The sequence below is a fragment of the Ranitomeya variabilis genome, chromosome 3 (genome assembly GCF_051348905.1).
Source record: "Ranitomeya variabilis isolate aRanVar5 chromosome 3, aRanVar5.hap1, whole genome shotgun sequence".
In the NCBI taxonomy this organism is placed as follows: domain Eukaryota; kingdom Metazoa; phylum Chordata; class Amphibia; order Anura; family Dendrobatidae; genus Ranitomeya; species Ranitomeya variabilis.
The window spans coordinates 65,158,042-65,185,287 of NC_135234.1; the positions used below are offsets into that span (position 1 = coordinate 65,158,042).

Genomic DNA, 27,246 nt, shown 5'->3' on the forward strand with positions numbered 1-27,246 from the left:
AATTAGTGCAAATTTTTTGGTCTCTACCATGTGGGTGCGGCTCACAGGAGTCCCATGGAACATAAAAACCATAAAATGAGTTAAAAAAACAAAGAGCAGTAGTAATAGTGCATGTAAATAATATAGGGCACTTAGGCAAAACAATTTTGATCAAAAAAGCATAAAAGCCATCCCACTACAACAAGGTGCACCCATCAGGATGGTCCTAAGTGGTCTCTAGTATGAAAACCTGACCTTGTGTCAGCCGACCTCAATGTGAATAAGGGCAGAGCAGGACGGGGCCCGACTAACACACCCGTCCATGGGAAGCTATTCTGATGAGATACTTAGCTCAGAAAGGGGGCCACACTCCAGTTTGTACAAAGTACAAGAAACTGCAGCAAAACCAATTAAATGAGCCGGAGCATAAGTTGGTATACGTGCGGTGTGTAAGAGCACGTTCACACTGTGGCCATTTCACAGATGAAACCTAAGAAAAAAAACAAAATGAACATGTACCCTGTAGTGCGTTATAGGTACAGTACATGGAAACTGCATAGGGTAAATGATCAAAAAAGCATAAAAGCCACAAACAGGACTAGATATAAAGACCCACATCGCTATAGGGGAGCAGCAGGAATAAAATAAGAGCAAATACTGCCCCCTGTTGACCAGGTAGCAGGTCCTCTTTTATGGGACTGATTCTTGCAGATTCCTTGGTAGTTTACAGGTTAGTTTTGAGACTATAGCGGATATTCAATTAGGTTAGCAAAGGTCTTGGAAAGTAACACCGGACTATCCCGTGTGCTGTTACTGCACTTTATATTCCTATATATCATTACTATATATTATACAGACACACGTAGGTATATTTCCACCTATACTGACATCCTGTAAAACCTTCTATAATCCAGTCCCCAGGTATCAGCTCCCTGACAATAACCCCTCCATTCCTCTGTCCTTGTGCATTGGTGAACCAAGCTGCACCCTACAAGACACAGGAGCCATAAACCGCTCCTAATTTCCTGATGGCAGCAGCAGCAGGTGAAGTAATCGTCCCCCGGCGGGCAGGGACTGTACAGGCTGGCACCAGGGGCTGCTGGCACCAGAGGCTAGCTGGCACCAGAGGCTAGCCGGCGGAGTGTAGGACCCGGGGCGGCCCGGGGGCCGGAGCAGCACAGGCAGCAGCAGGCTCCTCCTCAGCTCCAGTGTCAAACTTGCCATCATCAGGCTGCGGGAGAGCATGGAGCCAGCCCGTCCTCAGCGCCGGAGCTAGGACTATGCGCCTGCTTCCAGCCCCGGCACTGGCCAACCATGGACTGTCAGCTGTGCGCCGTGCTCTGCCTCCTGGCCGCCGCGTCCCTCTCCGCACAAGTCTCCCCGCATCCTCCCAATGAAGGTAAGAGACACCCGGAGAGCTGCATTATTAGCTCCGGTGTATGCAGAACTCCGGTGTATGCAGGACGCCGGGACCCCAGCATGTGTCCGTCTGCTACATAGGGTACACTATTTAAAGGGACAGCTCCGCGACCTGCGCCGCCTCTGCCCGCGCTGGGGACTTTACTATATACAGTCTCCTGATGCTTGTCTGCTGTTGTTTTTCTAAGTTTGAGATCCCCTAGATGAGTTTTTAGTACTTTTAAGTCAAAATAATTTGTTGATTATGTGGCTTTAAGTGTGAACTGCTATATAGTCTATCAGGCGAACTGACTAATAGCCAAGGTCAGGATGGGCTGCTGCTACCACCGGACTGCAACTTTATCATCCAATGTTGGCTCTGGGATTACATGTCATAGCCAGGACTAGGAAGATAAATAGAGGATAGATAAAATGATAATAGATAGAAAGATGAGAGATAACAGATCGATAGATATATAGATAGATAATATATAGATACTAGATAGATATATAATAGATAGATAATAGATATAAAGATGATAGATAGATACATAGATAGATAGATAGATAGATAGATAGATAGATAGATAGATAGATAGATAAATAGATAGATACATCGATAGATACATAGATCTATAGATAAAGAGATAATAGATACATACTAGATAGATAGATAATAGATAGATACAGTAGGTAGAGAGATATTGGATAGATAAAAAGAGTTACAGATTTGATAGATATTAGATGCTATAGATAGATAGATTCATAAATAGATTCATAGACACATAAAATACATATTTAGAGAATACATATGATAGATATTGATTAGAAAGACTTATAGATATATAGATATACAGACATAAGATATAGCTATAGAGATAAAGATGTAGAAGATACATAGAACATATAGACTGTAGTTAGGTCTTTAGTGTGTTTAGTTTTCCATTTTAATATAGTGATTTTGCATTTGTACCCGTGTATATAGTGCTGTGTGCATGTATCACAGTTGTTAGGATGTTTATTAGCAGTTTATATAGTAACTTCTTCAAGATTACATAAGCCACAACAAATAATAAAGTTTGTATCTATGTAACTTTTTCTTGTTGGCGTTAAGTGTACATTGCCACTTTGTGATATGTACACGAGCTCTGCCACATGACAACCTCGGCTCTGCCCCACTGATGAGCTTCTATCTTAGCTTCGTTCTTCATGTGTATTCTCCCATTGATATTAATTCCCCTCATGCTTGGTGTATACATGAATGGAAAGGAGTGCTTTGTTATAGGCGATCAGTGTTGGCGTGTATACTGTATGCTTTATACAGTGGCCTGGTATATGGCATTTACTCCTGTGTCCTGTTAGCTCCATTACATGATAAATATACAGTATATTAGTATATAACGTGCTTGGCACCCACACATGGGTATATGTCAGTGCTGAACTTGTTAATCAGATATTTATAGAATGTAGAAAAACTAAAGTAAACTTCTGAAGTCCTGCAGAACGCTGCGGATACATTGTGATATAAGACATACTGTTAGGGGATTTATATGATATAAAGTGAACAGTGAGTAATGGCAGTCTCTGTACCGCGCTGCAGATTATGTTGGTGCTATATAATCAAACATATAGGATAAATATTGAATAAATATCGCTACCAGTTGTGCAAAATGTCACTCAGCTCTGCTGCCCTGACAAACTCATCTATACTACATCTCCTATGTACCAAAACAATTTGTCAGTACAGCCAAGTTGTCATTTGTCAGTTCTCTTCGCTCGGTGATTTATCACTATGCACAGAACATACAGATGAGCAGTTTAACTCTGCTACATCCACAATTAATATTGTAATACTCTGACCTCAGCCTATAGCCTCAGCCTTGTGACTCTTATCTGCAGTCAGTAGGCATCTGCCTAAAACAATCTGAAAGTCTAGTAAGCAGAGAGAGAGGGCTAGCCCTGTGTGAGGCTGATCTGCAGCGAAGGAATTACCAGGCAAACACTGGAGAAGGAGTAAATCCTCTGTAATTAAGTGAAGCTATTATTCCTGGGTGGATTGTGCCCTCCTGTGATACTGTGCACAGCGCGGCTCACCACTGATAAAGCCAAGGCAAAAATGTCAAATATTAGCACATTTTATACATAAAGTCTGCTGACGGATGGTTCTCTTCTCCAGGAAATCCTAAACAGACTTTTTACCTTTCCACTCACTGAGCTGCATGGTACTATAGAAGTAGAAGCATTTTTGCCTGGAATGTTAATGGAGGCTTGCAGGTTTCTAGCAGGGTTCCCCCACCGTGTGCTGCTAGATGCCAAAAATTAGAGAAATTGTGATTAATGTTTTTGTTAGTTGCCTGGTACAAAGAATTCATTGCAAGCGTGTCTGTACAGTGGTGTATGGGCTACGTGGAGTGTGAATGTATGGTAGGCAGACATGAAATAGATGGATATGGGATAGATAAGAGATAGATATTGTACAGACAGATTGATGATAGATAGATAGATAGATAGATAGATAGATAGATAGATAGATGGATAGATAGATATTGGATAGATAGATGATAGATAATCGATAGATAATAGATTGATTGATAGATGATAGATATATGATAGATAAATAGATAAATATTGGATAGATAGGTAATTGATAGATATTAGATAGATAGATGATAGATAGATATTGGATAGATAGGTAATAGATAGATAGATGATAGATAGATGATAGATAGATGATAGATAGATATTGGATAGATAGGTAATAGATAGATAGATAGATGATAGATAGATAATAGATAGATATAGATAGATATAGATAGATGATAGATAAATAGATACATCGATAGATAGTTAAATAGATAGATAGATATGGGATAGATAGAAGGATGGATAGAAAAAAGCAGCAGTTTACAAAACAGATTTTGCAAAGCGTGCAAGCATTAAGGTACCGACCCAATAGCTTCCATAAACATACAGCAAAAATTGTCAGCACACCAGACGTGGGACAGTGATAAAACTGTGGTCTCTATTCTCCACAGTTTGTTTTTTTACTATCCCACGTTTAGAGTGCTGCTATTTTTGCTGGATAGATACCGTATATGAAAAAAATTAAAGTAGCACACAAAATGATTTCGATGTCGGGTGCCAGGCCTCCTCCAAGACCCTCAACAGGTCATAGGATGGATAAAAAAGAAAAGCAGGCAGCACTCCAATAAACTTAGCAAAAAGGGACTTTTATTAGCCCGTGTCCTAACACAGGACCTTACTTCTATTTATAGATAGATATAGTTTGAGATGGATGGATATATGATAGTTATGTGATTAGATAGATAGATAGATAGATAGATAGATAGATAGATAGATATGAGAGAGATGGATGCTGGGATCTATCTGAAAGTCACGATTTGGGCAAGTGCTGTTTTTTGTACTCACTAGATAATTTGATATTGAATAGATAGATATTGAATAAATTGATAGATGATGGATAAATAATAGATAATGTGATTTTTCTTAAATATTGAGTAACATCATATTGATCAATCAATAGTTTACAAACATATATAGCAGAGCCGGCTTTGTCATTTAGTTTCTCTTAGACTTCACTAGTACACGGTCTGAGTTGAGGCGATGTAGTCAGTGTGCCGTACATTTAGCTGCTTTTCTTGCAGGCTTATTATGCACCTTGTTATGCCATGGCCCATGACTAGCTGTGTTATAGCTTTTACTTAGCTCTGCTACATCTGACAAACTTCCCTACAATAAGTATGTATGATGCTAAGCCCCTGCATGTACATTATTGCATACATACACATGACATTGTATAAATCTTGGTATCACATTTTTCTTTCATACATAAACATGTAGCAGAGCTCAGTTTTCCATTTTACGCCTTCTTTTGTAAACCAAAAGCCCTCCCGACTTAAAGTAATCTAATGGGTTTACTACTTTCCTATGGAAAAATGAAGAAAACACATTGCAATTTAGAAATAGATGGTGTCAAATGACAAACTCAACTTTACTATATCTCTACCACTGTTTAACCACAAATGTGACATTGGTGTGTATTCCGTATATGTGAGGAATAGATTGTTCTGTTCTTTACTAGTAAGAAACGTCACTTTGACCTCATATTATGTGTCCATTTATTAAATTCACCCGTAATGCCCAGATCATTAATCCAAGCAGACTGCAGCGAGTGTGACTTTCCCTCTCCTCTCTGCCATTCCTGCCTACTCTCTGCCCTTCCTGCCTACTCTCTGGCCGCCCTCTCTCCTCTCTGGCCGCCCTCTCACCTCTCTGCCCATCCTGCCTCCTCTCTGCCCATCCTGCCTCCTCTCTGCCCATCCTGTCTCCTCTCTGCCCATCCTGTCTCCTCTCTGCCCATCTTGTCTCCTCTCTGCCCATCTTGTCTCCTCTCTGCCCTCCCTGCCTCCTCTCTGCCCTTCCTGCCTCCTCTCTGCCCATCCTGCCTCCTCTCTGCCCATCCTGCCTCCTCTGCCCATCCTGCCTCCTCTGCCCATCCTGCCTCCTCTCTGCCCATCCTGCCTCCTCTCTGCCCATCCTGTCTCCTCTGCCCATCCTGCCTCCTCTGCCCATCCTGCCTCCTCTCTGCCCATCCTGCCTCCTCGCTGCCCATCCTGCCTCCTCTCTGCCCATCCTGCCTCCTCTCTGCCCATCCTGCCTCCTCTCTGCCCATCCTGTCTCCTCTCTGCCCATCTTGTCTCCTCTCTGCCCATCTTGTCTCCTCTCTGCCCTCCCTGCCTCCTCTCTGCCCTTCCTGCCTCCTCTCTGCCCATCCTGCCTCCTCTCTGCCCATCCTGCCTCCTCTCTGCCCATCCTGCCTCCTCTGCCCATCCTGCTTCCTCTGCCCATCCTGCCTCCTCTCTGCCCATCCTGCCTCCTCTCTGCCCATCCTGCCTCCTCTCTGCCCATCCTGCCTCCTCTCTGCCCATCCTGTCTCCTCTGCCCATCCTGCCTCCTCTGCCCATCCTGCCTCCTCTCTGCCCATCCTGCCTCCTCTCTGCCCATCCTGCCTCCTCTCTGCCCATCCTGCCGCCTCGCTGCCCATCCTGCCTCCTCTCTGCCCATCCTGCCTCCTCTCTGCCCATCCTGCCTCCTCTCTGCCCATCCTGTCTCCTCTCTGCCCATCCTGCCTCCTCTCTGCCCATCCTGTCCCCTCTCTGCCCATCCTGCCTCCTCTCTGCCCATCCTGCCTCCTCTCTGCCCGTCTCAGCAGAGTGGGCAGCCCATTCCATTTACACTGAATTGGTAAGTGAAAGAGGAATGAAAGCCACACTCCTAACATGACTGCGGGTAACGGATGCCCCCAGTAAAGTGCACTTGCTGTCAAAACAGATGGTCCTCAGTGCTATTCTCACGGCTTAAAAACACATCACCCCTCCCACTAGCCACCATTGTTCCCTGAACAGTCACTTAATTAGCCAGATATTGACTTCTTACTTCTATCCATTGGCCAGGTGATTGCACCTTCTTTAGGAGTAATATTTAATACTGCACATATGTTATTATAAGACACGATATACATGTGTAGTGGAGTTTGCATTATCCAATGCGCCATTAGTAATTTTCTATAGTAATATAATGTTGTTTAATGCATTACCATAATGCCTGGAAGAGACAATGAGACTTTCGGCTCAGATAAGACTGTTTATAAAATGATTTCTTTATTATTTGTTTCGGTTGGGTAAAGCGGCTCTTGGCTGGGTGCCATGATAGTAGGGTATGCTGAGATTAAGCAAAGTTTACCGAAAGAAAATCACAGATACAGAATTGTCATATTAGGATGAGTTGTGCCAAACAGCCAACTTAGCTCTGCTACATCATTGCAGGGAGTAAATCTGAGAGAACTAAAGTATAGTAGAAAGATTTGTATCTCTTCTGTGTTTTGGGTCCCTGGTTCGGGCCTACATGTACTGACAACGATACTGCCCCGTGAAAATTTCCTTAATGTTTCTATTCTGTTAGTTTCAGGTGTGTAAACTTTCCCTGTCGGACATCTCTTTTCACTGCCTGTGATAGTCTATGGAGCCGTTCACAAGTCCGTGCTGCCTGAGTGTAGGAGACACGTCCATTTTTTTATTTGAGTCATGGATCAAATTTGCCCATTCAAATGGGTCAGTGAAGCGTCCGTGCTTCTTCCGAGTGCTGTCACTTTTCACTGCCTTATGACTGACTCAGAAGTCACTATTTTCTCATACGTGATCGATCCGTGTTTTTTACATATAGGACTTGTACCTATTAGTTCATTTGGTCAGTATTTTACCTCAGTATTTGTAGACAAAACCAGGAGTGCATCAATCAGAGGAAAATTATAATAGAAACACATCACCACTTCTGTATTTATGTCCCTCCCCTGGTTTTGGATTGCAAATACTGAGGTAAAAACTCACCAAATACTCAGTGTGTGACCGTGGAGTTATATTCTGTAAACAGGAGAAAGTTGTCTCTCCGTTCTCCTCAGTTTAAACTTTATTAGAAATCCACGTGCAAAAGTGAATATAGTCTATGATGCTGGTCACATACCCGTGTGTTTTTACAGACCGAACGTCCACTCAAAATCACAGACACTTGTTGATTTTGATCCAAGTCACTCGCCCATGCAGTTCTATGGGGCCGTGATCACTTGTACATCCCTCAGACGCCATCTTTGTTCTGTCCGGTTTTCAGTGACTGATAGAAGCTTCAGAAATCTCCATCAGATTTTTATTTTTTTTTTTTGCATATGAGAAAAACTAATGAAACTCTGCCCAAACAATGATGAAAATCTGATCCAAAACACTGATGTTCACTTTTTAATGTAAAAAAAAAAAAAATCACTGATGTCTGAATAGCCCTTGTGGATAGGAGAAAAATGATCCTCACACTGAGGGTAGGACACAGGCGTATAAAAAAAATCGTTCAGAGTTTCATCCACAACTTAATTTTTTTTCCCACTCGTCATCTGTATACAATCCTTTTTTGACAGCAGCTATTAACCATTTACAGTTTCCTATGTTAAAGACGTTGCAATGGATCCGTAAAAATCGGATATTATATTGTGGCTCCGTATGGTGTCCGATATTCTATGCTCCCATAGACTTGAATGGGCAAGTCTCATCCGATTTATGGCAGACACTGCTGCAGGCTGTGACTTTTTTTCACACACAGATTTGGTCAGTGAAAAAAATCTTATCTGTGCGACCCCATTGAAAACATCACTGTCCATTTTTTTCACAGACAGCACTTGGGCCGAAAAATTGATTAAAATTCGATTCAGTCGTCAATTTTTTCTGATATGGCAAACAAAAACGAAATCTAGATGAGACCTCATTATATGAAAAAAATATGTAGTAGAGCTGAGTTTGCTAACTGGTGCTATTTTCAGTGCACTATAATATTCATAGGACGGTCCTCAGACACGTCCTAGGGAAAGCATTTCATAGAAGGATCTATTGTGCCGGATAATCTCCATACTGCAATATCTGTACATTGGATATTCTGTAATGAACGTGTTTGGAAAGAAAATCTAAAATTCCCAGTAATTACGCTTAATTTCCATCTAATTACGAATCATTGCTGGTAAGACCAGTGTATAGTACATGTATAATAAAGCCTCATTCACACGTCCTTACCAGAAAAGAACCAACCATTTTTCATCTTTTTGCTGATTACAATTTTGATCCATTTTTATATGCAAAAAAAAATACAAGCTTCCAAGGCTTTCCATTATAAAGTAAAATAAACGGACAACACCCAGACACTTTTGATTGAATGAGTATGAGTTTAACTGGTCAAAAATGGACACGAATCTGCTTTTTTTTTCAATAACACACACATGTGAACGGCGGCATAGATGATAGTGGGTGTGTGCTGCATCTGTAAAAAACACAGATACAACACGTATGAGAAAAACGCACGTCTGAATGAGGCCTAAGCTTCTGTTGTAGGTTTTCTATAGCAATGTTCTCTCCTGAACGTCCTATTAATGCTAACAGTTATATAAGGCTGGTTTCACACTTGCGTTTTGATCTACAGCGTTTAAAAAAAAAACGCATGTGGTGAAAAAAACGCATGTAAACATGGCAAAACGCCGCGTTTTTTAGACGCATGCGTTTTTGCGGCAAAAAAAAAATTGCGGCAAAACGCGGCGTTTTCCCGCGTTTACATGCATTTTTCCCGTGTTTGCGTTTTTGAAACGCATGCTGAGAAGTGTGTGACAGCTGCCAATCATCAAAATCAACTAGAAAACACACTATTAATAGAATTAGCTAGGGTTAGGGTTAGGGTTAGGGTTAGGATCCCTAGGGTTAGGGTTAGGGGTAGCTTTTTATTAGAATGTCCTGGTCACCAGGTCACTGATAAGCCACCCCCCACCATCAAGGTGATAAAGGGATCCAAACCCTAACCCTAACCATAACCCTTGGGATCCTAACCCTAACCCTACCCCTAAACCTAACCCTACCCCTAACCCTAACCATAACCCTTGGGATCCTAACCCTACCCCTAACCCTAACCATAACCCTTGGGATCCTAACCCTAACCCTACCCCTAACCCTAACCATAACCCTTGGGATCCTAACCCTACCCCTAACCCTACCCCTAACCCTAACCATAACCCTTGGGATCCTAACCCTAACCCTACCCCTAACCCTACCCCTAACCATAACCCTTGGGATCCTAACCCTACCCCTAACCATAACCCTAGGGATCCTAACCCTAACCCTAAGGGTTAGGATCCTAACCCTAACCCTAAGGGTTAGGGTTAGGATCCCTAGGGCTAGGGTTAGGGTTAGTATTACTAGGGTTACTAGGGATCCTAACCCTAACCGTTACCCTAGGGATCCTAACCCTAACCCTAACCCTAAGGGTTAGGATCCGGTTAGGGTTAGGATCCCTAGGGTTACTAGGGATCCTAACCTTAGGGTTAGGGTTAGGGTTAGGGTTTGGATCCCTATGGTTAGGGTTAGGGTTTTCTTGTTTTTTTGTGTGTTTTCTTGTGTTTTTCTATAAAAACGCATGCGTTTTTAACGCAAACAAACGCATGTGCTTAAAAACACATGCGTTTACATAGACAGCAATGCATTTTTTTGCCGCGAAAAAACGCCTGCGTTTTTTTGCGGCAAAAAAAGCCGCTAGAAATTACTACAGGTTGCATTTCTGCAAATGAACGCACGCGTCAAAAAACGCATGCGTTGCCGAAAACGCGTCAAAATGCATGCGAAAAAACGCATGCGTTTTTAATGTTAAGGATAGGAAAAAAAAGCATGCGTTTTTTTGCGTTTTTTAGCGCTAAAACGCAGCTTACAAAAACGCAAGTGTGAAACCAGCCTAACACAGATGTAGCAGAGCCGAGTCTGGCGGTGGAAAGTTTCACACTCTAGGTTGAGCCTATGTGATTTTTTTTTGGTCACTCTTATTATGGAACCTCGGTGTAAGTGACAAATTCAGCTCTGCTACATCTAAATGGTATTATGGCCTAAGTAATTATTAGCATCCTCCACAGGGGGGCATCATGGCGACAAGCCCCTTACTAGCCCCTAAAGAAGCAAGGCAGGGAATATCCAGAGGAGTCGCACAAAGCCCTTGTTCCTCCGGTGTATACGCAGTATATAGAGTATATAGCAGTCGCTGTGTGTCTGCGGGTCTGTCTGCTTAAGGGCATCCATTTTCCCCTCGTTGATCGTCGTTAACAGTTAACTTTTGACCCAAGTAATTAACAGGATTATCCGAAAATGTATGTAAGCTTCTCTGACAGCCTGGATTGTTCCAATAATATTGTGTTTGGGAGGGGGAAGGTAGATGAAGAAGACGATATATGGCCGATAATCCACAATCTAAGGGATTTAGTGTAACTACAGGACAATATCATCAGATGTAGCAGGGCTGAACACGTTACCTATCAGTCCGCAGAGAGAAAAGTACAACAGGAGTCATTGCCATGTAGCAGCGTGTTAACTGTGGTTTTACATAGGACTGCAGGAAAACCTACAGCATTATTTTACTTAAAAACAATAAAGCCCCAAAGAGTGTATCTCTCCTATATCCCATAAAGCACTCGCTCGTGGCTGTAACCCCGGGTGCTGAAAGGAAAGCTGGGTGATCTGTACTTACATTGAGTCGCGGTGAGGCGCCCTTTGGTGGATGAACTCATGAACTGGAGCCTTGGAAAAGTTCCCACGCTCGAGTTCATATGAGTTCATCCAGCAGAGGGCGCCTCACCGCGACTCAATGTAAGTACAGATCACCCAGCTTTCCTTTCAGCACCCGGGGTTTTTACAGCCACGAGCAGTGCTTTAGCGCAGCTCCTGGCTGTAAAATGATTTAACCCCTTCAGATGGATTTACTTCGTGGGACCTGACAGTTCATCAGAGGGTATGTATATTATTGGTTTATTATTTTGCCAAGCGAGGGTCTTCCTGATGGATTGAGAGAGCAATAAAATACTAAAACAACCTGTTTGTTTATTTCATTAAAATACTTCTTAATAACGTGTGTGTGTGTTTTTTAACCCTTTCAGACAATTGGATTAATAATGGATAGGTGTCATAATTGACGCCTCTCCATTAATAATCTGGCTTAATGTCACCTTACAATAGCAAGGTGGCATTAACCCTTCATTACCCCATATCCTACCGCTACACGGGAGTGGGAAGAGAGTGGCCAAGTGCCAGAATAGGCGCATCTTCCAGATGTGCCTTTTCTGGGGTGGCTGGGGGCAGATGTTTGCAGCCAGGGGGGGCCAATAACCATGGACTCTCTCTAGGCTATTAATATCTGTCCTCAGTCACTGGCTTTACCGCTCTGGCGGAGAAAATTGCGCGGGAGCCCACGCCAATTTTTTCCGCGATTTAACCCTTTATTTTAGCAGCTACAGTGCCCAAATTTTGCACATACACACTACTAACATTCGTAGTGTGGAATATGCAAAAAAAAAGGGGATATGAGATGGTTTACTGTATGTAAACCATGTCTCATATCCTGTCGGGTTTGTGCAGGAGAAATGAAAAGCCGGCAATTGAATTACCGGCTTTTCTATAGAACACCGCTGCGTATTTCTCACAAGTCACACTGCTGGTCCGTGTGTAATCCGTATTTTTCTCGCCCCCATAGACTTTCATTGGCGTTTTTTTTTGCTCAATACGCTGACAAACGCAGCATGCTGCGATTTTCTACGGCCGTAAAAGACTGTATATTACGGATGTGTAATATACGGCTGATAGGAGCAGCCCCATAGAGAATAATTGGGCCGTGTGTAATGCGTTTTTTATGGATGTATTTTCGGAGCTCATACGTCCGTAAAACTCGCTAGTGTGACGGCAGCCTAAGGCTGTGTGCACACGTTGCTGATTTTTCGCATTTTTTTCGCAATAAAAACGCTATAAAACCGCAAAAAAAGCATACAATATGCATCCCATCATTTAGAATGATTTCTGCAATTTTTGTGCACATGATGCGTTTTTTTCAGCAAAAAAAACGCATCGCGGTAAAAAATGCAGCATGTTCATATTTTGTGTTTTTTTTCGCTGATTTCCCACTATAAAATGCATTGAGAAATGTTCCGGAAAAAAACGCACCAAAAACGCGGCAAAAACCCATGCAGATTTCTTGCAGAAAATTTCTGAAATTCTGAATGTGTGCACATAGCCTAAGGGTTTGGCTGCTTGGGAGCCACATGGCCCATTAGGGTCTAATATAGAGCAAGTTAAATAGTAGCTTCTCTTGAATGTGAAGAAGCCACCGATGATAATTACCCCATGCGTTTTGCCACTGAAGCTTTGTAGCTCTTTTTGAACAATAGAAATGTTTCTCTCTGTGCCGTTGTAGCAGTTGTCATTATCGTGGCATTATTAAGTCTGCACTTGTCCTTGTGATGTCCTCCAGTCTTAATTACTTCCGAATGTTATAGACAAAGTAATGATTCTATAGGGAAGGAAGCAAATCCCATTAAAAGAAGCCCAGATGTAACGGTCTGCTCCCTACAGACGAGCCACAGATAGCCGTGTGCACTGGCCGGAGGTAGACATGAACACATGAACACATGAACACATGAACACATGAACACATAGTGGACCTCGTGTATTGAAGTTGGGGCAGACGCTGGGGCTATAAATTAGAGAGCAGACTTTGGTCTGACAAGCCCCTCGTGTCAAAGCATATGGCTGCTTATATAGCATCAGGTTTCCTACTGTCCAGATATAGATTGTATTAGGTGAGATTGAATTGGGGCGGGGGTCTCACTGTTATTAACTCCTATAGGGACATGAGTACCTCTTTGGACTAGGTGGTAACCCCATCAGAGGTGATGGCTGCCAATATTGGTTCCAAGTTACTTCCATTCCTGAAACTGGTCAGAAGTCTAGAGCCAAACCATAAGTTTAGAATTAAAAAAATTACAGTGATGTATTACATATCAGAGTTCCCCTCTTTAAAGGGGTTGTCCGGCTTTAGGCTACAAGTCTTCAGTCTCTATATGTGACTGTAGACTTCTGAATCCTCACATTTTGTGCGCTCTGACGATTCTTCACTGCTGGCGCCAGGAACGGGGGGCGCGTGACTGCAAGTATATGATTTGCATACATGCGGTCACATGCCGACTAGATATGCACAATGCAAATTTGATCAGAGAGTCCAGACACCGTCTAGTTGGAATGTCACCAGTAGTACGTAAATTGCGTACTGCCCACTCCAGACACGCGCCCTATGGAAGGGGAAACGGCAACACCCAGCTGTCAATTTATTCATAAATAGGTGGAATAATAGAGAAACGGGACAAGACAGAATTATGAGAATTTAGCTGCAGGATTGTTATTTACTTGAGAATCGTATTTACCAAGTTACCAGGTCACACGCTCAGTATTTGGTCAGTATTTTACATCAGTGTTTGTATATTTCAGAAATCTCTTTTCCTGACTGATTTGGAAAACTGCAGCATGTCACTTATTTAAGCATTTTCTCGTAGTTGCAGCATTTTTTCACCTATAGAAAACAATTGGTAATTGCAAAAACACAGCAAAAAAAATGCAGGTATCAGTTTTTGCTGCATCTCTTGGTGCAAAAACCTAAGGAAGTTACATTAGGCTTTTTTGGGGCCACTCAATTTTATCAGCATGCACAAGAGACAACAAAAATGCAACAATAAAAATGCAGCAAAAATTCAGCAAAACCTGCGTTTTGTAAGGAGCCTGCAAGGCAGCTTAAAGGGAACCTGTCAGGCCGGTTTCACACGTCAGTGGCTCCGGTACGTGTGGTGACAGTTTCCTCACGTACCGAAGACACTGACTCACGTAGACACATTAAAATCAATGTGTCTCTGCACATGTCAGCGTGTTTTCACGGACCGTGTGTCCGTTTGAAAAACAAGGAGACATGTCAGTGTTCGTGGGAGCGCACGGATCACACAGACCCATTAAAGTCAATGGGTCCGTGTAAAACATGTACCGCACACGGATGCTGTCCGTGTGCTGTGCAGGAGACAGCGCTACAGTAAGCGCTGTCCCCCCAGCTTGTGGTGCTGAAGCCGCCATTCATTTCTTCTCTCCAGCAGCGTTCGCTGGAGAGAAGGAATGAAAAATCATTTTATTTTTATTTTTTGTGTTTAAAATAAAGATCCCTGTCACCACCCCCCTCCCACCCCCTATGCCCGCCCGCTGGAAATAAAATACTCACCCAGCTCCCTCGCTGCTTCCTCTCAGTGCCGCAGTTTGTCCTGTATGAGCGGTCACGTGGTGCCGCTCATTACAGTGATGAATATGCGGCTCCACCTCCCATATGGGTGGAGCCACATATTCATCACTGTAATGAGTGGTACCTCGTGACCGCTCGTACAGGACAAGCTGCGGCACTGAGAGGAAGCAGCGAGGGAGCCAGAAAAAGATTTTTCATTCCTTCTCTCCAGCGAACGCTGCTGGGAAGAAGGAATGAATTCCGGCTTCAGCACCAGATGCAGGGGACAGCGCTTATCTCTAGCGCTCTCTCCTGCACGGTCTGTGTGGTACACGGGCGGCACACGGCTGCCGCATGTGTGCCACACTGATGTGCCACGTGAGCACACGGACACACGTACACGGATAACTCCGGTACCGATTTTTCCGGTACCGGAATTATCTGGACGTGTGGGACAGGCCTCACCTGAATTTGGCGGGACCGGCTTTCGGTCATATGGGCGGGGTTTTCGTGTGTTTGATTCACCCTTTCCTTACCCACTGGCTGCATGCTGGCCGCAATATTGGAGTGAAGTTCATGCTGTGTCCTTACGGGTGGGATCCGTGTGCTGTCCATGTCCGTGTATTGCAACAATTTTTACAATTTTAACCCTATGACAGGAAAAACGCACACGGACGGCATTCGTGTGTGGTACGTGTTTACACGGACCCATTGACTTTAATGGGTTCGTGTGATCCGTGCGCTCCCATGAACACTGACATGTCTCCGTGTTTTGCAAACGGACACACGGTCCGTGAAAACACGCTGACATGTGCAGAGACACATTTATTTTAATGTGTCTACGTGAGTCAGTGTCTCCGGTACGTGAGAAAACTGTCACCACACGTACCGGAGCCACTGACGTGTGAAACCGGCCTGACGCTGAGCCTAGTTTGGGTTGATGATTCTGTCTTTGTTGTGATTTCCCTTGTGCATGGTGTTTGTGGTTCCTCACACGTTATTCTCCTTTATCACCCATTACCTATCTCTATAGCTTCGGGAGTTTTTGACCTGCTGCTGACGATCAGGCTCCTGCTTAACCCAATCATATTGGATTTATATTGAAAAATTCTAGAATGAAGCCTACAATATATTCCCATTCCTCCTCGCCGTGCTGTAAGGAGCGGGCCCCGGGGCTATCTCTGGTTTCAGCAGCTGTAATGTGTGTAGTGACCTGCGGGCCGGGTTATCACACATACAGGACGGCAGCACCGATTACTGTGCTATTTATTACTGGATGATAAGTTGTGGAAACGAGAGGACATACAGGTTCCATACAGGTTCTTCCATAGGCGCTACAATTAGTACAAGCAAAAAAGTCACAATACAAACAGCAAATTATATTTTGTGTTGTATGTTCTTACATTAGCAAATGTTACAGCCCGTCTATCCGTGTGCGTTCATTGCATGGTATAAATGAGAAAGGACAGAAATCGCCACTGAATAAAATGTCATTTTTCATGTCTACATTTTAGGCATTTGGATAATGTTTAGTTCTTCTAGGAATATTATGTTGATGCAATATAGCTATAGTTTCTTGTTTTTTGGGTAAGGAAAGCTATGCTATAACATTCTCTTAATGTGGGGTTAAATGGATACAGTAGATACATCAATGATAGATGCTGGATGATTAGATCTTGGTAGAAACAGTGTATCACGTATATATACTGTATACGTCACTTGTTAGAGTAGAACTGTCAGTGTTAGGCAATGTTCACATGTTGCGTTTTTTATGTGGGTTTTTTTTTTCTGCAGGCAAAACCTGCTCTCTTTGCAGTAAAGAAGCAACATCAAAAAAGCAGATTTGGCTGAGTGTTTGCCACGTTTTTCACGGCGTTTTTAATGCATTTTTTACTGGGTTTTTTTCAGGGTTCATTTGTCTTTTGTGCAAGTTTAGTGCATAAAAGAATAATAACTGATTGAACTCCATCAGGCTTTGGCACCAAAAACGCAGCAAAACCTAATACCTGCGTTTTTTACATCGTTTTTGCACTTACCCTAATGGGTGAAAAACGCAAAAACGCTGAAAGAGACATGATACATTTTGCAAAAACGCAGTTCTTTGACAAAACACTCAGGAAAAAAAAAAGAATGCGTGCATGAGGTTTCTGAAATTTCATACACTTTGCTGGTACTGTGAAACACAGTTGAAAAGTTGCATTAAAAATGCATTAAAAAAACACTGCAAAAAAACCACAACATGTGAATAGTATGTTCACATGTTGAATTTTGCCACTTTTTTTTATAGCATTTTTTGTCGCTAAGAGAATAAGACTTCTAATATCCCATGCACATGCTGCTTATTTTTCCTTGCAGATTTGAAGCAGTTTTGCGTCCACAGCATGTCAATTCTTTCTGTGTTATTGCAGCGTTTTTCGTCCATTCAAATTAATGGAAAAAAAAAACATAAAACCGCAGCAAAAAGTCACATATTTTACACAGCGTTTTTGCTGCCAATGCTCCTGTGTTTGCAGAAGATTTTCCTGCAGAAGTAGTGAACGTGTGCACATTCCCTCAGCCTTTCAGGACTGGTTAGCTATCTGCATAAATATGTATTTTTGTTTAGTTTTCGTTTACATTTTCACTTCAGGGAAATGTAAAGAAGTAGTATGTAAAACACAAATAACATGATCATTATATAAGTGTAGAATATTGGCTTTATGATGAAACACTGATGAACACCGGACCCAAAACACTGAAAAACACTTCTTTTTGTTTTTTTGCTCTCTCCCGGACTGAGGCCTGAGTGAGAGTTAGTTCTTTTCTTGGAAGTTAGTGAAGTAATTACTGTTCTCTGACCACTGAGTGGCGCTGTGCTCTGTGTGTGTCTGGCAGAGGAAAGCGTGGGCTAACAATTAGCTGCTTGTCAGCTACCATTGATGAAGGAGTGTTCTGCAATGTCTGGGAATTGTCCCATATAGACATGATCACTACTGGATTAGAGGTGCAAGGCTTCCCCTCTGTCACAATATGTGCAGAATAACAAGTGCAAAAGCAGTAGGGTCAAGACAGTGTCATTCGCATGTATGCAAGGTGTTTCTGGAGATAGAGCAATTATTAGGGATAGATTGGACTTAGTGATGAGCGAGAGAGAGATGGAGGGGCAGGGCGTCTGCCAGATAAATGCTCCACTTTCCCATAGACTTCCATTATTCTCCACACTCGGGCTGAGCGGGTCTGAGCATCCAACCTGCTCCATTCGAGTACTGAAGCTCGATCATCACTATTTGGGTTCCATACCCTGCCTCTCTCCAGCCTGAAACAGACCTGATGTTAAGTATCACTTTATCCTAAAAGTGCCATTTAAATGTATAACATTTGGTGTTGCACAGATTTGCTATGTCCTCAGATCTCTCTGTATACAGGTAGACGCTATCGTTGGTAATTTAGAGATCACCTTCTATAATGGGGTTCTCCTCTCTGTAAAACCCCCCAAACTTTAACTAGAACTATTTAGCCCTTCATACGGGGGACCTATAGCAATCATACTTGTCCTGTAGATTTTACTGATTTCCTTATACCGTATATAAAAACAGTTTTATTAGGGTATGTTTCCACGTGCAGGAAACACTGCGTGTTTGACGCTGCGCAGAGCCGTGTGTGCAATGAACACATCCGGCATCATCGCGTCACAGAAGGGGGCGGGGCTTAGGGCAAAGCGGATTTGCCGCTCCGTCCATACTGCCGGCCATCCTGAAGGTGGACACATATGTTCCCATGGTCAGTAAACGCTGCGGGTTGAACGCTGCATACATCCACAGCGTCCAACCCGCAGCAGCGACATGCCCACTATGAATCCAGAGACGACCGTGGCTCACCCGCGGAGACGGACATGCGGCGCGTCTTTCCAGACTGCAGCATGTGTATTTATAATCACCCTTACAATGTATTGGACACAGTGAATCCGCACGGTTTTATGAACACATGCGGAATCACCTGCGCATTGGACACAGCAGACATGTGCTGCGTCCAAAGCGCTGCCAATTACTGATCGTGGGAACAAACCCTTAGATGTGTAAATGAGGCGGCTTTTGTCATCAGACCGCATTCAAATGACAGAATAGAGAAGATGAAATAACTGTTGTTTTTTTTTAATTCTCCACATCCATGAAAATCAGACTCATTTTCTCCAATGGAGAACATAGTCATCTGCACCTGCCCTTGTGATGATTGACAGCTCTCACTTTATAGCGAACTGACTGCCAGCCCTGCACATACTGACGTTGGTGCAGCTGGCTGCCAGTGTTGCCAGAAAGTCCAGGACAGTCTGTAAAAAAAAAAATAGAGCATTTTTCCCCCTTCTGTAAAAAAAAAATTGAAGGTATCGATGATTTTTTTTGAAGCTGGAGAAACTTGTACAGATTATTTTGACTATATTTATCATAATTTTAGTGAATGCAGATGATATCATCATATCAGATTATGGGCTGTAGACATGGCTCACTGATAATCATAATGATTTCTAATGGTTTCCAAAGTGTCTGTAAAAAAATATTATCTGATGATTTTTGATGAGTGCCCAGAAAAAAATAAAAGGTCAAGTTGACATCCCTGTCTATCTCCTGCATACACAGTGTCAGTGTGTTCTGATCCCTCTCCTGTGCATAGCAGTCGCTCGCTGCACACAGGATCATAAGGGTTCACCAAAGCTCCCTCATTTACATATCTAAAAAAACTGTTTCTAAAATACAAGTATGATTAGAGCGGACAAGACCCCTATTTGAAATATTTGACTTCACTTTTGGGAACGACAGACATCCTTCAGAAACAAATCTTCAATGACAGAAATAATTGATCGGTGATGGATTCAGTAATGAGTAGAGATGAGCGAGTATACTCGTTGCTCGGGTTTTCCTGAGCACGCTCAGGTGACCTCCTAGTATTTATGACTGCTCAGAGATTTAGTTTTCATCGCGGCAGCTGAATGATTTACAGCTACTAGCCAGGCTGAGTACATGTGGGGGTTGCCTGGTTGCTAGGGAATCCCCACATGTAATCAAGCAGGCTAGTAGCTGTAAATCAGTCAGCTGCCGGGATGAAAACTAAATCTCAGAACAGTCACAAATACTCGGAGATCACCCGAGCGTGCTCGGGAAAACCCGAGCAACGAGTACACTCGCTCATCACTAGTAATGAGGTGTTAGGTTTACCCTGGTAATGAACCACCAATGATCTGCCCAATCAGCAGCTGGAGTCACCTCTTCCTGATGCTACCATGCTGTGAATTTTAGTATTTGGCCACTTCTCTATTGAAATTTTGGCCAAAATATCCAACACAGAATCTGTATCTGGAGGTTGCATAGTATATTAGGGTTCCAGAGATGTCAAGTAATAAAACCCCTTTAAAATAATTTTGTAGCATATTACCAGTTGCGAAACGTGAAAAAAGATTTTTTTATTCTTATACCTTAGTCATAACCAATTCTTCCAGTAATCCAGATGCTAATTTTCTCTTTCTCATCACATGACTGCAGTTTACCAGCTTAGCACTGTGGAATGATCTCAGTTTATGAGTGTCTGAATCAGACTTATCACTTATGTCTGACCAGAGAATGAAGAGATCATGTTTTTTCTTAAATGAGAAGAACATTTAATGGGATACATCTGTCACCTCCAGCTATTCTGAAACAACCGTTCCTGCCATGACGGTAGTTGTAACATCATATGAGCTGAAAAGCCACAGATTGGAGACCACAAGTATGGGAACCATTCGCATTTCACATACGGTAATTTCCTTTGCAGTATTCCGTGTATCCGGACTGTCCTATCAGTCTTCGAATTAGCCCTGTCTAAGACTCCGTGTCAGTAACCATTCTGCCAATGGATCCTGAACCTAGTAGTCTGAATGGAGCCCTAGTCCATGTCCATGTCAGTAACCGTTCTGCCAGTGGATCCTGACCCTAGCAGTCTGAATGGAGCCCGAGTCCATGTCCATGTCAGTAACCGTTCTGCCAGTGGATCCTGACCCTAGCAGTCTGAACGGAGCCCGAATCCATGTCCACGTCAGTAACCATTCTGCCAGTGGATCCTGACCCTAGCAGTCTGAACGGAGCCCGAGTTCATGTCCATGTCAGTAACCGTTCTGCCAGTGGATCCTGACCCTAGCAGTCTGAACGGAGCCCGAGTCCATGTCCACGTCAGTAACCATTCTGCCAGTGGATCCTGAACCTAATAGTCTGAATGGAGCCCGAGTCCATGTCCATGTCAGTAACCATTCTGCCAGTGGATCCTGACCCTAGCAGTCTGAATGGAGCCCGAGTCCATGTCCATGTCAGTAACCGTTCTGCCAGTGGATCCTGACCCTAGCAGTCTGAACGGAGCCCGAGTCCATGTCCACGTCAGTAACCGTTCTGCCAGTGGATCCTGAACCTAATAGTGTGAATGGAGCCCGAGTCCATGTCCATGTCTATAACCGTTCTGCCAGTGGATCCTGACCCTAGCAGTCTGAATGGAGCCCGAGTCCATGTCCATGTCAGTAACCGTTCTGCCAGTGGATCCTGACCCTAGCAGTCTGAACGGAGCCCGAGTCCATGTCCACGTCAGTTACCATTCTGCCAGTGGATCCTGAACCTAATAGTCTGAATAGAACCCAAGTCCATGTCAGTAACCGTTCTGCCAGTGGATCCTGACCCTAGCAGTCTGAATGGAGCCCGAGTCCATGTCCACGTCAGTAACCGTTCTGCCAGTGGATCCTGACCCTAGTAGTCTGAACGGAGCCTGAGTCCATGTCCATGTCAGTATCTGCTCTGCAGAGGATTCAGAACCTAGTAGTCTGAACGGAGCCTGAGTCCTATCCGTGTCTGCGTACCTGACCCCTGGGGTCAGCAGATGCAGTATCGGGGACTGCCTAGGAGTGGTACCTGGCTGCTACCTGCAGCTTAAACCTGACTCCACATCAGGGGCTCCAGTGAACACCAGGTAGCTGCTTAGCTACACCCCTCCTAGGTTATTCCGTCCCCGTGGCACAGTGGGTCCATGAACCACATGCGCACCTGTGTGCGTAACATTTTCCTTCTTTTTGATCAGGGGTGGGGAATCTTTTTTCTACCAAGGGCCATTTGGATATTTATACCATCCTTCGGGGGCCGTACAAACTCCTCCCACAAAGTACATCCTGACTCTGGCACTGGTGTCAGGACTAGTGTTGAGCATTCCGATACCGCAAGTATCGGGTATCGGCCGATACTTTTCGGTATCGGAATTCCGATACCGAGTTCCGATACTTTTGTGGTATCGGGAATCGGTATCGGAACCATATTCATGTGTAAAATAAAGAATTAAAATAAAAAATATGGATATACTCACCTCTCCGGCGGCTCCTGGATCTTACCGATGTAACCGGGAGCCTCCGTTCCTAGGAATGAGCGCGTGAAGGGCCTTCGATGACGTCGCGGCTTCTGATTGGTCATGTGACCGCTCACGCGACCAAGGTCCTTCACGGGCTCATTCTTAGGAACGGAGGCTCCCGGTTACAGCGGTAAGGTCCAGGGGCCGCCGGAGAGGTGAGTATATCCATATATATCCATATACTCACCTCTCCGGCGGCCCCTGGACCTTACTGCTGTAACTGGGAGCCTCCGTTCCTAAGAATGAGCCCGTGAAGGACCTTCGATGACGTCGCGGCTGACGTCGCGGCTTCTGATTGGTCGCGTGAGCGGTCACATGAGCGGTCACGCGACCAATCAGAAGCCGCGATGTCATCGAAGGCCCTTCACGCGCTCATTCTTAGGAACGGAGGCTCCCGGTTACAGTGGTAAGATCCAGGGGCCACCAGAGAGGTGAGTATATCCATATTTTTTATTTTAATTCTTTATTTTACACATGAATATGGATCCCAGGGCCTGAAGGAGAGTTTCCTCTCCTTCAGATCCTGGGAACCATTTCGATACTTTGCGTCCCATTGAAATGCATTGGTATCGGGTATCGGTATCGGCGATATCCGATATTTTTCGGGTATCGGCCGATACTATCCGATACCGATACTTTCAAGTATCGGACGGTATCGCTCAACACTAGTCAGGACATAATCTTTCAATGCATGCCCTTCAATGTTCTGTAGTGTGTGTGCTAACAAAGCAAGAAGAAATTAATGAGCTGGTAATCAAAATACAGCTCCCTGCCCAAGAATGCGGTCCCTGAGAATCTGCTCGGGGGACCTGATAAAAGGTCATCGAGGGCTGTAAATGGCCCAGGGGCCTGAGGTTCCCCACCCCTGTTTTAGATGATAATTTACATAAAAGTGTTTTCAGGGACCATTACCTGGCCAGTAAGACTACCCTAGCTGGTGGTCATCACAAGGGAAGCAGTGTGCTTCTAGACCCTCTGGAGTCCTGACACTGCCCTTGTACAGTATCTTTAGTAAGTGTGAAATGTGGAGGATAACAGCCCTGAGGGTAATTTTTTTTTATTAGGGGGCACTTGGCTAAGGAATATTAGGAAATAATGCTGTACGCAGCTTATCTCATGGTCATCATAGCATTAGGAGGCTGTTTTGACAGTTCATTAAATCCCATACATAATTTGCTGCATTTTTCTGTGTCTGCATCACTTTATTACTAGTCCAGACATTTATGCTAATTTTCGTCTGATTTTTAGACAATGTAATTTTCTCTCCCCTTAAAACACATGTATAAACGTGTTCCCAGCGAGTGCTAATATGTAAGAATATGAATTATTTATAGCCAGATGAGCGCTAGACATGGGTTAACATTGAATATTTTTTGTTCTTTTTTTACAAATTCATTAATTTTAATAATTGACCTAATATGTTTGTATTTTCCAACTCCATTTGTTTCACCTCTTTGATCCATGGAACCAATTAGAATGGAGAAAGAACATCACATCTCTCTTGTCACTTCTATTTTACTGGTATATAAGACACTTCCAGATACGCGCAGGACACATTACACACATTTTTCCCTTGTGTGGCTTAGGGGAGCTAGGAACAAATCGGATTCGCAAAACGTTCCAAACATTACCAAATTTCCTGCATTACGTTACTACCCAGTCTCTTTACTGTAGCAATTCGATTATGCTTTGTGGGTGAGTGCCGACTCTCATTAAGAAAATTAGTTATGTATGGATTCTGATTCTTTATGGGGAAAAATATGCAAATTAGTTTTCTCTCTCAAAAGGAAGAAATTATTTCACTATATTGGAGGTAGAAAAACCAACCCTTTAACGAGCCTAGTAATAGAAGCCCCGAAACAGCTGCCTGACGATGAGTTTTTGACTTGGTTATTATCCCTGTCTTGTTCTAGGGTAAGACATTGATTAAAATATGGCTACCTCCAATAGGTGGCTGTGCTAAATTTTCTTCCCCCTGGGGAAGAAAGTTGATTTACATACTAATTGTCTTGAATTGTGTGTATATTCTTCATCTACGTAAAAGGATAGAACTGGTGTGAAATTAACAGAGGGGCAAAATATATTACTAAAGCACAGGGGAGCTGGAAAAAGACAGAAAAACATAGATTTACTAAGCTAGGAATTACATAATTACCAATTCAATTAAAATGGTACGTTAAAGGATCTGGTTTTGACATGGAGAGTCTCATCCTTTTATGTTACCCTTTGGGTAGTTCAGCAGCATAATAATCAGTCTGTATTTCATGGAGCAGTAGACTGTAGGAATATATATTTAAAAGGGAGCTGTCACTTCCCCAAAAAAAAGAGTTGAATACCTTTGTAAAAGCCCTGAGCTCCCCTGATTCTGCCGCTCTTTTCCATTTTCCTCTGTGTTGCTCCATTGCAGAGATATTCATATTTATTTCTTTTGGAGCGCAGTATGTGAAATCTCTGCTTGCAGACCAACTGCATTTCTTCAGATTTCTTCTCCCTCCACAGCTCGGCAGCTCAGTCGCTGGACACACCCCTATGAAGAAATGCCTAGTTGGTCTGCAAACAGAGATTTCACATGGTGGTCTCCAGAAGAAATAAATGTGAATATCTCTGCAATGGAATGACTCAACGTAAAGCGGAAAAGAGCAACAGAACTAGGGGAGTTGAGAGATTTTTTTTTTACAAGATATATAACTCATTTTTTAAGAAATCTTCTAATTTTGTGAAAGCTAACCAATATTTGGAGCTATAAAATACAATTATTATCTATTAATTTGTTATAATTTCTGTAAATAATGGAAAAGTCTACTGTATTTTTCTACATACTCTATATTCTTGTTTAGGGCCCAGATTCTTGTTGCACATCTTTTGGAAGCCATTTTTACACAATTATTGCCTGTTCTGTTGGTTTTGTAAGATGAAAAGGCTCATTTACTCAATTAAGTTGCCAGAGTGGTTCAGTACTGAGCAGTAAGGAACACAAGGATCTGTCTATTCTTAAGTATGATGGTTAGAAAACAAGAACGAGAGAATGCCGAGCCTCACATGTGCGAAATTATAGCAAATGCCCCCAAATTGGATTATATAAGTCAAATGACATAAATGCTTCAGAAGACGTCTCGTTTTATTGGCCGGCATTTTAGCGTTGCTCTTTTATGAGGAAAATGTCTTTGTCTTATATTTCAAATATAATCTTGTGTTCTGTGGTTTGGCGTTTAAATGAAATCATTCTCAAATCTTCACAAAAATCTCAGAATTCTGCTGTGAAGCTAGCTTCTGGCTTGAGAGTATTACAGGCAGGATTTATAAACTTATAGATATATGTCAGATAGATACTGGCTAGATAGATAGATAGATAGATAATGAGATAGATGGATAGATATTGGATAAATGGAGATATATATGTGTTAGATATTAGATAATAATTATATATTAGCTAAATACATAGATAATTAAATAGATGGAGAGATATTAGATATATATTGGATAGATAGGTAGATATAGGTGGTTGGATGAATGGATGGAAAGATAGATATTGTAGATAGATGTTGGATTGATAATTAGATAGATATTGGCTACATTGATAGATAATTACATTGATAGATAATTACATTGATAGATAATTACATGGATAGATAGATAGATAGATAGATAGGTATTAGCTAGATGGATATTAGATAAATGGATGGATATTCAATTGAATAAATAGATGAATAGATCAGTCGATAGATAATTAGATATAGAGAAAAAACAAAAGATGAGGTAGCACAAGAAAAGACAAGTTGCACTTGGTAGTTGCCAGACTGCAGGATAGAGGCCAATAACCTGATAATATGAATGCAAAAAAACAAACAATGGCTTGGCAGAGGCTCTTTGGGGCTGAAACGTTGCTTTTTTGCACACTTGGCAAATTAAAAGTTTGTTAATTGTTTTGATATTCCTGTTGTGTGCTGCCTACTTTTTTGCATTTAGCTAAATAGATATTAGGTAGATGGATAGATATTGGATAGATAGATAGATAGATAGATAGATAAATAGATAGATAAATAGATAGATGATAGATGATGATAGATAGATAGATAGATAGATAGATAGATAGATAGATAGATGATAATAGATTGATATTAGATGATAGATGATAGATAGATAGATATTGGATAGATAACTGCACTAGGCTATGAGAGAACGTTTCTGCCATTTATTGTTATATCAGTGGCTAGTAGTAAGTGCAGGCTTGTGTTATTAGCCGATATCAGCAGCTTTCTCTTACTGCTGCTGATCACAGATCTCCTCCCGTTTCTCCATATGCAGCCGTATTAATAAGTACACGGGGCATTAGCTGCTAAAAGATTTACTGTGGCTTAATTCAGTAAGTGTGAGCATTAGTCTCCTTCCAGAAATATGGAGGAGCAATTCATGTGATTTAACTTTATTGCTACAACAATATATTTCATTTTTATGTAATATTTTTTAATTAACTGAGTTACAAGACTTGAGATTTTTATGACCTAACAAATACATTTAATCAGTGATGTGCCAGCGCTGAGTGGTGTCTCTGCCCGGCCACATTTCTAATCCACTGACAATGTCTAAGTATTTTCTATTTATCGTGTATTAAATATGACATTTTATTACACTGCAGGGTGTATACAAGTAGTGGGGAAAACACAGGAGAGTTCATACATTTTTCTAAAAGTTTTTTGTGTGAAGAAGGATAGGTCATAAAAAAAGCAGTGAAGTCCTGAAAGTCCTTATGGTCATTAATTTCGTAACACATATAACAATGTGTCACCAAAGTATTAATTGCTTTAAATCAGGTTTTTATGTTAA

At 42.5% G+C, this 27,246-nt stretch overlaps 1 protein-coding gene across 2 annotated transcripts in view; it reads left to right on the top strand.

Annotated features, from left to right (window-relative positions):
* The first annotated feature begins 1,195 nt into the window (after positions 1 to 1,195).
* The window catches only part of EPHA3 (EPH receptor A3), a 508,285-nt gene continuing 482,234 nt past the window's right edge, over positions 1,196 to 27,246 (top strand). For both annotated transcript variants that reach the window (XM_077294091.1, XM_077294092.1), the window contains exon 1: positions 1,196 to 1,378. In XM_077294091.1, the coding sequence (XP_077150206.1) occupies positions 1,294 to 1,378 (85 nt within the window). In that variant the 5' untranslated portion in view covers positions 1,196 to 1,293. The remainder of the gene's footprint in view (positions 1,379 to 27,246) is intronic.